The 15807-nt window shown below is 38.9% G+C and overlaps 1 protein-coding gene and 1 pseudogene across 7 annotated transcripts in view; both read left to right on the forward strand.

Annotated features, from left to right (window-relative positions):
* SORCS1 (sortilin related VPS10 domain containing receptor 1) overlaps positions 1-15807 on the forward strand; it is a 471564-nt gene that overhangs the window by 444814 nt on the left and 10943 nt on the right. For all 6 annotated transcript variants that reach the window (XM_081074044.1, XM_081074043.1, XM_081074040.1 and 3 more), the window contains one exon: positions 5545-5644. In XM_081074044.1, coding sequence (XP_080930170.1) covers positions 5545-5644 — 100 coding nt within the window. The remainder of the gene's footprint in view (positions 1-5544; positions 5645-15807) is intronic.
* LOC308507944 (vacuolar protein sorting-associated protein 26A-like) lies at positions 10525-11508 on the forward strand (annotated as a pseudogene). The gene has a single exon. The product of its transcript is annotated as a vacuolar protein sorting-associated protein 26A-like (transcript).

Consider the following 15807-nt stretch of genomic DNA (forward strand, 5'->3'; position numbering starts at 1 on the left):
TGTATATTCTTGCCTCCTTTGTCATAGATTAATTGACCATATAGGCATGGCTTTATTTCTGGGTCTCTATTCTGTTCCGTTGATCTATGTGCCTGTTTTTATGCCAGTACCATGCTGTTTAGATTACTATGGCTTTGTAGTATAGTTTAATATCAGATAGCCTGATACCCACAACTTTGTTCTTCTTTCTCAAGATTGCTCTGTTTATCTGAGGCCTTTCGTGGTTCCCTATAAGTTGTAGGATTATTTGTTTTAGTTCTGTGAAAAATGCCATTGGTATTTTGATAAGGATTTCATTGAATCTATAGATTTCTTAGGCACTTTAATCAAGCGGATTCTTTCAGGCTAAGAAAGAATGGAATTGGATGAGCTAGTGTTAACTAGAATTAGTGTTTCGCTACATTGCTTTTCTTTACAAGTTCTATGAATTGGGAAAGATCTCCCTCTGTTGAATCCAAAGGGAAGATTCTTCAACTGCTATTGGAAGGGACCTTAACAATGTAACAAGATCAGGATTGATTGACTGGGTCAGCTCCAAGGTCATTCCAGGCAAGTGTCTCTCTAATTGCAGCACCAGAATGTTATTTATATTTAATAAGGTTTGCATTTCTCCTCCCACCTTCCGAGATAAACACTAGTATTTTAGCCCAAAGTAGATTTGCCATTGATAAATCTGCCAAAGTCCATTTTGAATCTATAGTTGCACATTGTACCACTTGTTCAGGTTACACGTTTCATAAATGTATCAACTGTTCTGTTGTCCTTAAACTTCTCTTTGTTCATGTTTTAATGTTTGATACTCCCATTCTAATTATCTGAGAGTGTGTTTTCCCCTATAGGTATTACTAAAAATTGTTTAGATGTTGAATGTGTCCTTTGGGTGGTACCCATCTCCAAGGTTGACTGCCTGTTTCCAGCTCACTGCCTTCTGGATACACCCATAAATCTCTTCTGTGGCAGAGCCATGTGACTGATTGTGGCAGTTCTGGCCAATGACTTAGGGGCAGATGTTATATGTATCACTTCCAAGTTGAAGTGTATCTAAGCTCTCACTGCAAAACCTTGAGAGCCCCTTTTCCCTCCAGTGGTGCTGGGAATGGAAACATTTGAGGCTGCTGCTCCACCAGCCTGAGTCACTATTGGACCATCATGAGCACAGCACTACTGCCTACCTGCTGTGGGAGCCAGAAATATGCCTTCATTGTTTCAGCCCCTGAGATTCTAACATTGTTTACTTCAGCCTCACCTAGCTTGTTCTCATTCTTGCACTTAAATTCCGTATTTTGTGAAGGAGATAAGGAGGAGAATTGAAGTATTTCTGAATCCTCCCTGTCTTTTTGAGTGGTACTATAAGTGAAGTGTCAGTTTCATTAGAATCACGAGCGTAGTCCACCAATTGTCAGATACCAAGAGTAATGTGTTGCTTCTCTGGTCATGATTATTTAGCTGGAGGAGAATAGAAAATGGACTGTGTAGGAGAGCAGCCGCATAAGAGGGTTGACAGTGTAACGGATAAATAAAATTTGCTAAGATAACACACTTTCACTGGACAGAAAAAGAAAAATAAATTCAACTTGCTTCAGCAGGTCCAATCTCCCAGCAATCACATATTATTGCACTTGATTCTTTATCATGTGAGGTTTTGTTCTCATTTAGGCTGTCACTACACTTTTCTACATATTCCAGTTTATTCTCCTTCTTTCATAGCCAAAGATCCCAAACATAACAAATTATATTAACTGGCGAACTGAGAATGTGGCAATCCTGAGAAGAGTGTGAGGAAATGCCCATTCCTGTAACTCCTACTGGTCAGCAGACATGGGACTGGTGTTCCAAGTCGTGTGCTTCACAGATGAATAAGAGATGGCAGCATATTTAAAGACATGCTACCTTTTTAAAATCTTCTATATCTGCTTAGCCTGACCTCTTTTCAAATATCTTTTGCTCTCTCTCTCTCTCTCTCTCTTCATTAGCTGGTTAAGGGAAAATGTTTTTAATGCAAATACCCTAGGATTAGGAGTCAAACAATATTGAAATGTACTCTCAACATTTCCGATACTAACTGGGTAAACTTAGGTATGTCTTTTAACCTCTATTTCCCTCCTGTCCATTGAGATCTCAGCACTAAGTCCTAAAACATACTGAGTTAGAAAAAATAGGAATGCAACTTTACCAATATAAAGTGTTCAATGCATAAATAACATACTTAAAATACATATCTATATCTATTTATCTAGCTCTACATCTATATCTATACCTGTGTATATATAAATATATACATAATATATGTAAATATTTATATATTATATACGTAATACATAATATATATTTGTATATATTAATTTTCATATGATATATATTATATATTAATACATATGATATGTATATATATATAAATATATATTATATATATATATATATATATGTAACAGTTCATGATCTGATGAAAACAATATAGGATAAACACTTCTGCAAGTGGCATGGAGAACATTTAAAATATTGTCAAAATCTGCCAGTAGTCTCATGTTCATTTATGAGTAGAGAAGTACATGGTTCTAATTGAGATTATTCTTGTATGCAATGTGAATTTTATTTAGTTTTCTTTCTGTGCATCATTTCTTTCCCACAAATAATGTGTTTTTTATTGCATGTCCTTTGATGCAAGTTAAATACATGAATATATACTTTCTGTTCCCAGAGTATTTTTGCATAGCCTGCTTAATTGTGTAAATGGTATAGATAAAGCCAATGAAGCAATGTTTTCAATGAAAACAAATATGGGAAGCTAATCATATTCACAAGGGACTCTCCTGGAGATTATAAATAGGAAGTACGTTCTTCTGATGAACTCTGTTTTCTGGTTTAGTTGTTTATATCTCTCAGTTGAGGAAAGAAACATTCTCAGGAATAAGCAATAAATATCACTTCAACGGTTGAAAAAGAAAAGTCTTTCTTTTGCAGATATATAGTTCCAGTTTGACCACCTGATGGATTCTGTAACTCTTAATTACTTCTGACAAGTCTTTCCTATTTAAGTTAACATCTTTTTTCTGCAAATATAAGGCTATGTACATGCACACTGTGTGCACATATATATATATCATATATAGATAAACATATTTTATGCATGCATATTGTACATATTTCACATATATATATATATACATCTCTGTATGTGTGTACAACATGTGATCAAACAATATGGTGAATGCTGCTGCCGAGGGCCATCCAGGTGATGTTAATTGGTTTTTGATCTTGATGGAATTGTGCGAGCTGAGTTTATACCCAAGAACACTACAAAGTTTAGGTGAATTCTAAATAATATAAGGGCTTATTAGAGCATTTGAGAAATGATGTTCATAGAAAATGGCCTAAGAAATGGGCATGTGGTTTCATCTTCCATCATGACAAATCTCTGTATCACACATCACTTCCGGTATGCCAATTTCGATCAAATAAAAGCATTACGGTGTGTCCCCATCTACCTTATTCATCGGATCTGGCACCGTGTGACTTCTGGCTCTTCCCCAAAGTCAAAATGACCACAAAAGGTAAACCTTTTGAATCGAATCAGGACATCGAGGCAGGCACAACAGAGCAACTAAAGACACTCATGACACAGGACTTCCAGAACTGCTTCAGAAAGTGTCAAGAATGATGGGACAAGTGTTCAAAGTGAAGGGGAGGATTTTGAGGGGGTTTAATGGCAATGTGTCTTTTACTGTAATAATTGTTTTTTTTTAATTTAAAGAGTCACCGTATTTTCAATCACACCTCATATGGGTGTGCACATGTGTATTTCGTAACCAAAACCTTTTTGATTGACCTCTACTAAAAATCCACTGTCAGATTCCTATAAAGACCTTACCAAAAGAATGATAAGAATAAGGTAGAGTAGGAACTTGTGTATTGCAACAATTGAGAGAACACAGAGGAAAACCATTGTATAGTCTGTATTAGAAATCTACTCTTTCTATAAACCTAGAGCATTCTATAAACCTAGAGCATTATGAAAGATTTCCTGTTTCCAGGAAAAAGAATAGCCTATTATAGAGCATAAAGTTGTCTTCGATGTAATTTTATTACAATCTTGTTTTTCTGCGTGGTTTGCCAAATGAAAACATGTGAGACGCTGAGCTTGCATTGGATCCCAGGTGCTCAACCACGGGTCACTGACAGTCATCCCAGGTTCCTGCTGTGAAGCAAAGAAGTTCATCGGCAGGGCAGTTCAGTTCTGTTACTGAGCAGAGGCTTCTGCAAGGGGCTCTCTGCTTCAAAACACAGCCATCTGGCCCCGCTTCACTGATAAAAGGATCGAAGGTGTCATTTCGGCAACTCAGTGGACTACATGAAACACAACTAATATAAAAACAAAAACTCATAGCCACAGACAATAGTTTAGTGGTTACCAGAGGGTAAGGGAGTTAGGGGGTGGGAGATGAGGGTACGGGGGATCAAATATATGGTGATGGAAGGAGAACTGACTCTGGGTGGTGAACACACAGTGGGACTTATGGATAATGTGGTGCAGAATTGTACACTTGAAATTGTGTAATTTCATTAACAATTGTCACCCCAATAAAAAATAAAAAATAAATAAAAAAGCAAGAATTTAGCAGAATCATGGTTAGAGAGCATCTAATTAGGTTTAAAAGTATAGCAATTAAAATATTAAATTGATGATTAGAATATTAGAAATAAGGCAAGGAGACCAAATAGAAATTATAGGTGTGTGGGGATAGCTTTTCAGAAATTGTTAAAAAAGATAAGCAAAACAGGGTGAATTGAGCTGGGTTTTCTGCTTTCAGCACGTGAACAGAGTTTTACCTTGTCTTTAAAACCTTACCTTATACTGGTACTACCCAAACAACATTCTTTGCCCCATGTTGGTGTTAAGTATTCTGTGGCCCAGAAGTCCCTGGGTTTGTCCAGTACATGTCAGCCTGAGGATTCATAATCATGAAACAAGGGTCAGCCAATTCATTACTTAAGTTGTGGTTGCACTGTGTTTCAACTGTAATTTATTATTTTAGAAGAACTGTATTTGCCATTCAATAAATACTCATAAAGTATTCTGTGAAAACCACAGGGCATGGTTTAGGGAGCGTGGGAGGCATAAGGAGGAATAAGTTGGAGTCTATTATCAAGAAGTCAGATGCATGTATATGAGTATGAATCACACTGCAATGTATAAATTGTACAGATCTACTTCTTTTAAGTTCCGTGTATACCAAATGCACTCAAAAAACTGGTGGTAACTTTTCTAAGGTCCTACAGGATAATTCTTTAAGAGAAAAAGTATTTGATTTACTAATCGTTTATTCAATTTTGTAGCTTTTAGGATGTAAAGTAAGGCCATGCTTAAAAATAATTATTTCTGCATATTCTAGAACGAAAACTCAGAAATCTATAAAACTCACTTGTATGATTTACGGGTATAACATTGGAAATGCCTTGGTAAATACAATGAGTATTTCTCAGCACATTTGTTTAAAGTCGGTATGACAATTTCGGTGGCACTCACCATGACACTTTTTCTTTTAGATCGCGGAACTACTGATCCACAAGCTCAACCTAAACTCGGTGTCCTTTGAGCTGAAGCCCGGGGTCCAAGTCCTTGTCCACGCAGCTCACTTAACAGCAGGTCAGTTTCCATGTCCCTGGGTTCTCACCAGAGGCTCTAGCAAAGGGGGACCCCAATCTGTTGTTTAGCATAAAAGACCAGATGGAGCCTCTCCTGATCAGAAATCGGGCATCAGTCTTTGGAGGTTGCCTTGTTTGGCATGCTTGTCTTAATGGGGACTCCTACGGCAGCAGAACAAAGTAACTTTTCTTACTGAGGCCCTGGCAAAAGCCATCAGTGAATCACCTGGGTCCATACTCCTCAAATGATAGCATGCTTCATTTCAACAGAAATCTTGAAAATAAAGTTAACAGATAACTTTTCTCCTGTCCTTTTGCAAAACCTTAATTTCAAATCATTCATGTCACCGATAATTTTCTTTCTTTAAGCTGTAGGATAAAATCGTGCAGTGCAAGTAGCTGGGACTTAGGAGTTGTACAGGGCCATAGCCAGGGACTGAATCCCGAGTTGGTCATGACCTTCCAAATTAATTAATGCCATGGAGCTTCTGTCTCTTCACCTGTAAAAGGTAGGCAGGAAAAACCCTCCTCCGGAGGCCGTGTAAAAGTCTCAGTGATAATTCAGGTAATCCTAAGTATACAGAAATAGATAGCATTGTATTGTATTCATACTAAGTTAAATTAACAATATTTGTTGAGCATAGTTTTGCAGAGTACCATGCTGGTGCTACATGGAGTATAAAGGCCAGTAGGAAATGATCTTTGTCCTCAAAATGTACATAATTGGATGTGGTGTGGCAAAGTTTGGTGCCGGCAGTGGTGATGGTGGTGCTGTCGGGTGGGGGAGATGGGCAATGGTGGGTTCTCTCAAGGATGAAATGCGTAAATGCTTACAGAAAGAGGCCGTCGAGCACATTTAAGGACTTGGATTTTGCAGTTTTGCATCCAGACCATTGGTTTCAAGCGTGGTTCCGTCACTCCTTCCCTCTGTAGACCTTGAGGAGAGACTTACTTTCTTTGTGCCTTAGAGATGGCAGTAGCACCTATGTCAGTGGGACCGTGTGAGAATTAAGTTAATTCAAGTAATGCACTTACAATAGTGCCTGGCTACATAGTGAGCTATTTTTTTTTTTTTTATGTTTTTAAAAAAAAATTATTCTTAACAAAGTTGCATAGGAAACTTAAAGCAGAGATAAATTGTGACCAATCGGAATGAGACTGGAAAGCATCATGTAGGAGGTGATATTTGGGAAAGGCCTTCAAGGATGGATAGGATTGAACTCCAGAGATATTCCAAGCACCGAAGAGCCAAGGAAGTGGCATGGAAGCCTCCAGGGCTTTTGGGATGCTGAATAAGTGGGGACAAAGAGCAACAGTTTCCAACTCTGTTCTCTGGTTTCCTAGAGATCCTGGTGGTATGCCTAGGTCTGGAGGAAGGCCACGCAAGTTGGCCTCTTTTCTGGTTATATTCATTTTTTTTTCTTTATCAGAGTTTCATAAAAATTTTTATTTAAAAAAAATCCCACTGCCATAAGAGAACAAATATTTAAAAGTCACTATTCCTGAGGATGGGCTCCTATGGAAGGAAATATGCTAAGCTGAGCAGTTTCTATTTCCTTTGGTGGCTCTGGGAAGCCATGGAGACCTTTGAGCAGAGGTATGACTGATTCATGGGGTCACTTGTAGAAAATGACTCTTAAGAGAAAGGAGGTTTGAGTCAGGCTGATTTGCTGTTCTGCAGCTTGCCATCCTAGTGCATCCATTGAACAGACATTTGATGAGTACTGCCCTACTAAGCCAAGCATTGCCCTTAGCATGGGGTAGTCTCTGCCTTCATGAAGCTCCCACCACTGGGGAAAGCCAGGCAGGAAGCAAATTAACAAATGTCACTTTCCAAATTGTAGTGTTGATGAAAATGCAATGAAGACATTGAGAAAGTGTAAGAAAACAGGGAACAAATAAGTAGGAAGAGAAGGAGAAAGAAACCTGGGGAAAAGAAAAAACAGTGAGGAAGAGTATTTGATTTAGAACTTCTACCTCAACTGCTTCTCCCTTCCTCTCATCCTCACTGCAGGTAGGATAAAATAAAAATTAAAAAAAAAATAGGAAAGGACCACTGTTTGCAACATTTCATGTCTCATAAGCAGGATTGCTAATAACTTCCAAGGGACCATTACAACGCACTACTGCATTCCATTAATTGCTCAGCAGATGTTCACCAGCTTTGTTTTAAAAATGTTTGAGCCAGAGTATGTGCTGGTGGGAGAGGCAATGCATAATTTGGTTTGTCTCCAAGGAGAAAGAACTGTCTCCTTTCAGAAATTTACTAGCCTTATTTCGTATTTCAATTTTAGCTCCCTGTTAGCTTTTATGGGAACACAAGGTAAGCATTTCCAGATACCTGGATGTCATCAGAGACTGGATTTAGTTTGCCCCCCCCCCCCCCACACACGTGGTCTATTGGGGAATTCATTAACTTTGGTATCTAAGCTGAGCTAAACTTTGAAGGCAATCCTTGTTTTGTTCTTAGCTGTTCCTCTGCTTCTTGGTTTCTGTACAATTCCTCTTGAGAGCCTAGCCACTCCTGAAAGCCATGTTTCTGCAATTCTCTTTGCAGAAAGGAGAGATCTGAAGTTATACGAGAATAGGGAGAGAATGAGAAGCTGTTGTGAAGAAGGATGAGCGAAGGCCATGACAGGTGTTGCTTCTTTGGCTTTTAGGACCTGAGGGCAGCTGCCATCCATGTTTAGCAGACAAAGGCTAAGATGTTAGAAAGCAACCCAGGGAATTGGAAAAGGGAGCAGAAATAAATCGAGCTGGATATTGGACTGGAAACATTGGTCTTTTGACTGAAGTGTCCCTTCATCAGCGGGACTGAATTATGCTGAATACTTATGCTGTTCCCAACTGGAATATTTCTCTCTCCTTCACTACATCTTCTAAGTCTACTTGTATTTTAAGGCTCCACCCAGTGCCAAATGTGCATGTTGTCTTTCCAGATGCTTTCACCTGGATATCCTCTAGCCCTTTTCTGTACTCGTGGATTTTTAAAAATCTGTATCATCATCGTCGTCATCATCATCACTCTTATTTAACTTCTTGAAGATGCAGTTCAGTGTACCTTAATATGTCTCCACCTTTATACCCAGGAGAGAACTTGCACATATCAGGAGCTCAATCAATACTGCTTTTATAAATAATTAGATGTGTAATCAATTTCTAAGCTGTAAAGATATATTTGAAATCCTGTTCCCCCAGTTAACCCTCAGATTCAGTTTTTTCAATTGTAAACCCATTCATCCTGTGACATACTACTTCTTACCAAATCACCGGTGAGTGGAGCCTTGCATTCATTGATCCAATAAGTATCCATGGGAAACCTATCTCTGTGTTTTCCTTATGTCAGGTATGCCTTCAAGATATGTTATAATCATTTATGTCCACATTCTTGGGAATGGGTAGGAAAATGAGGGTTCTGTGTTATAGAACAAGAGATCCTGGAGACAACAGGGGAGGACTGACCTGAGGGGTATTCCTGAAAGAGACTGAATGGAACAAGTCTAACTGATCGGCCCTTGTTTTACTGCTCTGGTCACTGGCAGGAATGTTTCCGGTATCAGAGAACAGCCTCATTTCATGATACAGCTCAGGCTCACAAACCACACATTGTACTATCCTCAGCTCATCAAACAAATTAGACCTTCTTCACGTCTTTTGTGACATCTGCCTTGAGTTCTCTCTCATGCAGGCTTTTACTCTGGCTATCTATTTAAGTTATTTTTAATTTATTTATATGCTTCCACATTTTAAGAGTTATAGTATCATCTTAGGGAGAGGTGTTTGTTTTGTTTTGTTTTCCAGCAGGACTCACGGGGAGGTTCTGAATCTGATACAGAACATTTCATCTCTATAGATACTTAAGGGAGAACAAACCTGGGCCGTTAAGAAAATGGCTCTAAAATGCCAATAGTTTTCTCATTGCCCCTAGTCACTTGGAATTTACTCAAGGGCAGGGTCCATTTCAGATTTATCATCTTATTTCTCACGTGACTCTATGCTTTACTTTGCCATTGTCCCTTTGAAACTAGGACTTATCCAGGGATATGAGATGAGTGAAGACCCTCACTCACCTACACTGGCTAGACCCGAGGCACAAATACTAATTGCATGAAGCTTTATTAATTGTAAATGAAGGGGATGAAACCTATTCTATACAGAAGGTTCGATAAAGATAAGTCCTAATGTTGACTCGGAGCTCACCAAAAGAAGGGAATGTTAGCATGCCAGGCTGAGGGGCTGTGTGTAGCCGGGGCACAGCAAGGTGACCTCGTATGATCTATGTGTAAAGTGAGGCAGAGTTTGACAGAGTTCGGAGCACCTACTAGGAACACACCCTCACGTATTCCTATTTGGTATTTTTACCAAGGGTAGAATTATGAGAATTATTGTTACCAAAGGTAGAATTCCATTGCAGAGGAAAGAGAAAGGGATACAATTCAGGGAAAACAAATATTCCACTGTATTGTGAATTTTGTTGTTCATCATGTGTGCATGCTGGTGAAAAAACTTTTCATCAGTGCAGGTTTGAGGTTATAAAATATGATAAACATGGAAATGGGAAGAAGGGGCAGATGAAAAGATTTTTTAAATAATGGGTTTGGGCAATAGTCAATAATCCTTTCTTTTTCAAAAAATTATTTACACATTTTACAAGAAGTTTTCAACCCAAGTGGCAGGAGATGGGAATTTATTTGATAGAGATGGGAGACCTAGGAGTAGGAGCCTGTTTGTTGGTTGCCAAAGAAGATAAATTTCATGGTTCATATTGGGTTTCATGTCATCAAACATATAAGTGAAAAACCCCTCCAGGAAGTTGAAAGTGGGGGCTTCAAATTCACGTGAGAAGGCAGTGGGGGGGGAAGCAACGGCGCGGCACTGACAATGAGTTATCTTGGTGGTTTTTTTGGTCCCATTTGTGAGATCGATGTTGTCTTTAATGATGGAGAAACCAGGAAAATGGAGGAAATGAAAACTGAAGATGGCAAAGTAGAAAAACGCTATCTTTTCTATGATGGGGAATCTGTTTCAGGAAAGGTAAACCTAGCCTTTAAGCAACCTGGAAAGAGGCTAGAGCACTAAGGAATTAGAATTGAATTTGTAGGTCAAATTGAACTTTTCAATGACAACAGTAATACTCACGAATTTGTAAACCTAGTGAAAGAACTAGCCTTACCTGGAGAACTGACCCAGAGCAGAAGTTAATGATTTTGAATTTATGCAAGTTGAAAAGCCATATGAATCTTATATCGGTGCCAATGTCCGCTTGAGGTATTTTCTTAAAGTGACAATAGTAAGAAGACTTACAGACTTGGTAAAAGAATATGATCTTATCGTTCACCAGCTGGCCACCTATCCTGATGTTAACAACTCTGTTGAGATGGAAGTGGGCGTTGAGGATAGACTACATATAGAATCTGAATATAATAAGTCAAAGTATCATTTAAAGGATGTGATTGTTGGAAAAATTTACTTCTTATTAGTAAGAATAAAGATCCAACATATGGAGTTACAAGTGATCAAAAAAGAGATCACAGGAATTGGACCCAGTACCACAACGGAAACAGAAACAATTGGTAAGTATGAAATAATAGATGGTGCACCAGTAAAAGGTGAATCAATTCCAATAAGACTATTTTTAGCGGGACATGACCCCACTCCAACAATGCGAGATGTGAACAAAAAATTTTCAGTAAGGTACTTTTTGAATCTAGTCCTTGTTGATGAGGAAGACAGAAGGTACTTCAAGCAGCAGGAAATCGTTTTATGGAAAAAGCTCCTGAAAAACTGAGGAAACAGAGAACAAACTTTCAACAGCGATTTGAATCACCAAAATCACAGGCATCTGCTGAACAGCCTGAAATGTGAAGTGAATGGGGGGAAAAAAAGAAAAACAAAGCCCTCCTATATCCACTGAGATTAAGTTTGGCAGGATAAAGATGGTTGCAGTATGTATGGGGCAGGAGAGGAAAGGCCAAAAGTCCATTTATAATCGTCTTCCTTTATCTTACAGTGCTGCATTTATTTTATGATATAACTAAATGTTCTTCGTGTATACATTAAAAAATGTGCTTTCTTTGAAAAAAAAAAAAATCATGTGAGAAGACCAGGACCAGACTGTAGTATGAGCTATAATTTTCCACCTTGCAGTAGATGGCCAGGTGAGGGGAACCTGCTGACAGATGATAAATGAAAGACCTGATAACTGGTAGGGATCTTTCAATCTACATCAATCTCTGTATCTTTGTTTCTATACCGACCCTTGGTCATGAATAAATGCTGTTGTTATATTTGGGGGTGGAGCTAGAGGTAGGGGGAAGAATCTTAAAAACTTGTTGGTTCTTCTGTGGTTGAATAGATGAGGTTCTAGATCTGAATCGAAGTTAAAGACCAGGCTAGCATCGTATTTGAGAACACAGACCCTTGCTAGAGTAATTTATACTAAATTACAAACAACAGTACTTCGGGGATCATTTGCATTCCACAGGAGTTATTTATTGGGCAAATTAACGGAAACTTGGGGGATGGGACTTCATCACAGAGAGACTAGAAAAGCTGGAGCTGACTGGTTTCCTCAAAACATTTGGGATAAATGAAACCCTGTTTATAACAGTCTTTATAACCCAGTGTAGGAGACCCCTGCTATAAAGCAGTTGTTCTTGAACCTGACTCTACATTGCAGTTACCTAGGAAGCTTCACAAAAGTAGAGATGTTTCAGGCTTCACTACAACACACGCTGAATCAGAAGCCCAGGGAGGAATTTCCAGAAATCTACATTGGTTAATAAGTTCCCTCCAAAGAATGCTGATGCAGCCGGCCTATCACCAATCTCAACAAACATTCTTATAGAGCATTCCAGGGACAGAAATCCATCTGCATAACAAGGAAAGGTGCCCATCTATCTCCAGCAATAAATCTGATTTACAACTCAGGGCATCCACTACAACAGACGTTCTTTAAAAGAGAAGGGTCTGTGTAGGAGGAAAATCGTAATCAACATTAAAATCTAATTTCTCAGCATATCTGGAGCCAATCTAATTGGCAGACTGTGTGGATGACAGTGGAAGGAAGGGGGAAAATGAAGCATGTCTCTGACTCTGAGATATACCATATCCATAATCTAGATGAATGGCAAAGGCCAGCCGAGAGCTGTGGCCATGAAGCAGTTGAAAAATGACTGAAGTGTGCACTGGAATCTGACTGGCAGATCTACTTGACTAGCCATGACTTTTATGCAAGCTAAACAAATGATATTACCTAGATGTTACTAATATGCTAGTAGGAGCAAACAATGACCCATCTGCATCGCCCTTTATTTCTGCATGTGTTAGAGAATCAGGATGCTTGTCAGTCCTTCGCTTTCCAGTGAGGTTACTGCTATTCTGGCATGTTGGCTATCTATGATTTTTAAAAAGTGAACGGTTAGTATTTCTCAAAAAAACAGCCTTAAATTCCAAGTTAAATTAAAACAAAATAAATAAATAATACACAGTAACTGCTCCTACCCTCTCCTGTCTGGCAATTTTCTTGTTTAAGCTGTAACGTTTAAGAAAACTGTCCTTTGTCAAGGGTATGTGTGGGTTTTTAATAAAACTGTTATCTTGTGTTCTCTTGGCCTCCATGGTCACTGCTGACTGGTTTAATTTCTTTTTCAGGTGTAATAAAAAGGTATTATCACAGAGATATTAGAGAATTGATATTTCCAGGCTTCAGTTGCTGTCACTGGATATGTTATGAGTAAATGTGGGAGGGGATAAGGAATTCAGATTCTCAGCCCAGGAGACATCATGCAGCCTGCCTGATAGTTTCACACTGAGAAAGACCCTTTCCACTTGAAGGCAGTATTAGCGTTGGTCAAGAAGCTTCAGAAAATACAATATAATCTAAGTCATTGTTACAAATGCAGATGCCAGACTGTGGAGTTGTGGAGCTCTGAACTGTAAAGGGAAATAAATTGTTGCAGTAACATTTTCCATTTAGGGATGTGATTAGTACTAGTGAAATTCTTCCACAGCCAATAAATCGATCCCTCTCTTTAGTCTCTGCTTTCCTTATTATCAACACAGTTATCATATACAAGTCTTATGAGTAAAGTCATGCTAATAGTATTTTTTCCCAAAATAAATATTGTTTTTCTTCTATAAATAATTAGGCTGTTTCACAGACACATGGACCCAGTGGCTATTGCCGGTTATGGAGTCATTATAGTATTACGATGAATAATAACAGGTGTCAAGATATCTAAACATATTCCTTTCCCCAATGTGATTAAATGGATGTGATTCTTTCATAAGTATACCAGGGACCAGCTACAAGGTTGCTCTTTAGCTTCTAACAAAGTCTGTCTTCGCCATTTTTATTTTCTGATTCCCTGGTCCTGTAAAAGGGCCTGAAATAACCACAGAGTACATGGCTTGAGTTGGCCATGCCTAAGGATGTACTAGAAACTCTTAGGCCGAGAATAGTGAGAGGAAATTGATCAGATGAGTAATTCACAAGTGGGGTACAAACATGCATCAGGTTGGAAATAAGTGGTAGTTAGGACACGGGAGACACAGTTAGGGCACAGGGAAAGCAAGGCAGATAGTCAAGTGAAATTAATAGGGGAAAAAGTAGACAGGAAGACACATATGAAATATAGAGAAGATACCAGAACCTAGGAAAAGCTACCCTTTAGGCATCAAGTTCCTTATATCTATAGTGACCAGGACTATTAGGTTATATCTGTTGTGTTTCCATAAGCTTTAGTAACATTCCCTTTCATTCTCTGGTGCTCTGGGTTAGAAGTGAATATTTATTTATCTGTTTATTTATTTACTTATTTATTTATTTGAAAATGTTTTATTAAATTTATTTGGGTGATATTGGTTAGTAAAATTATATAGGTTTTGAGCATACATTTCTACAATACATCATATATATATATATATATATATAATGCATTGTGTGTTCACTAGCTATTAGGGAAATGCAAATCAAAACCACAATGAGATACTCATTCCACCTCACACCTGTTAGAATTGAATAGTCATCATACTTGTACCCTGCCACCCTGCCAGTGGGGACAGAAGTCCAAAAGAAATGGATAATGTAGAGCTCAAAGGTGAGAATTGCTAATTGGATGTTTAACTAGTTGAAAAAGGAGGGTTTTGAGGAGCAAAGACATTAGTAAGCTAGTGCTGTGTAACAAACAACCTAGACATCCATTGGCTTAACAGTAAGCATTTGTTATTGTTCATGAGTGTGTGGATCAGCTGGGTGGTTCTTCTCATTTTGTCTGTGTTCACTGTGTGTCTGTAATCAGCTATGGATTGTTGGATAGGGAGTGCTACTGACCTTGGCTGGGCCATCCCACATGTTGGGGGTCGGTTGGCTGTAGGCTACTCTGGAATGGCCGAAGTTGGGACAATTTAGCTCACCTCCATCTGCTCTCTCATCCTTTAGCAGGCTTCCCTGGGCTTGTTCCCACATGGCAATGAGACAACTCTGAGAGAGAGCAAAAGTATACAAGGCCTTGAAGCTAACAGCTGGCACACCATCACTACCTTTTCATCCCATTGCCAAATCCCGTTATAGTGTTAGTTGAGATTTAAGGAGTGAGAACCAGATTTCACCTCTTGGTGGGAGAAGCTTCAAATTCAAATGTGGGGAGCCATAATTTCTTGTTTCCTTGGAAACCTGTGGCCTGGCTTAGTTCATGATTAATCTGTTTCAGGACCTAAGGCATTGTTTCACCTGTGCCTCTAGGGGCCTGCAAGTATTTGAAGAATGAGGTGGGAGTGGCCGGTTTTCCGGGACACAGATAACTGATGGCTATCAGGACATTTGGTAGTCTCTTTCATATGATAATTACTTTTGTGAGGTAATGCATACCTGTGATTGTTAAACTGCATGTACCCAAAGGGTATATATTGGTGAAGGTAAAATAAATCCGTGCTTCAGCACCACTGAAGACTGGCCGCATCATCATACGTGTGAGTGTCTCTTTTGCATTCCCGCTCCCGCTTCCAGGTACCGTTCGACTCGTGGCGGCTGGACCGCCACATTCAAACTCCACAAGGTTTAGACACAGATAGGGGTAGAGAATTGATCCAGCAATGCAATTAATCCATAACCAGATTAAATCACTATTAGCAATAAAGAGACATGGTTTGTTTTGTTTGTTT

This window comes from Rhinolophus hipposideros, assembly GCF_964194185.1.
Source record: "Rhinolophus hipposideros genome assembly, chromosome: 15".
NCBI lineage: Eukaryota > Metazoa > Chordata > Mammalia > Chiroptera > Rhinolophidae > Rhinolophus > Rhinolophus hipposideros.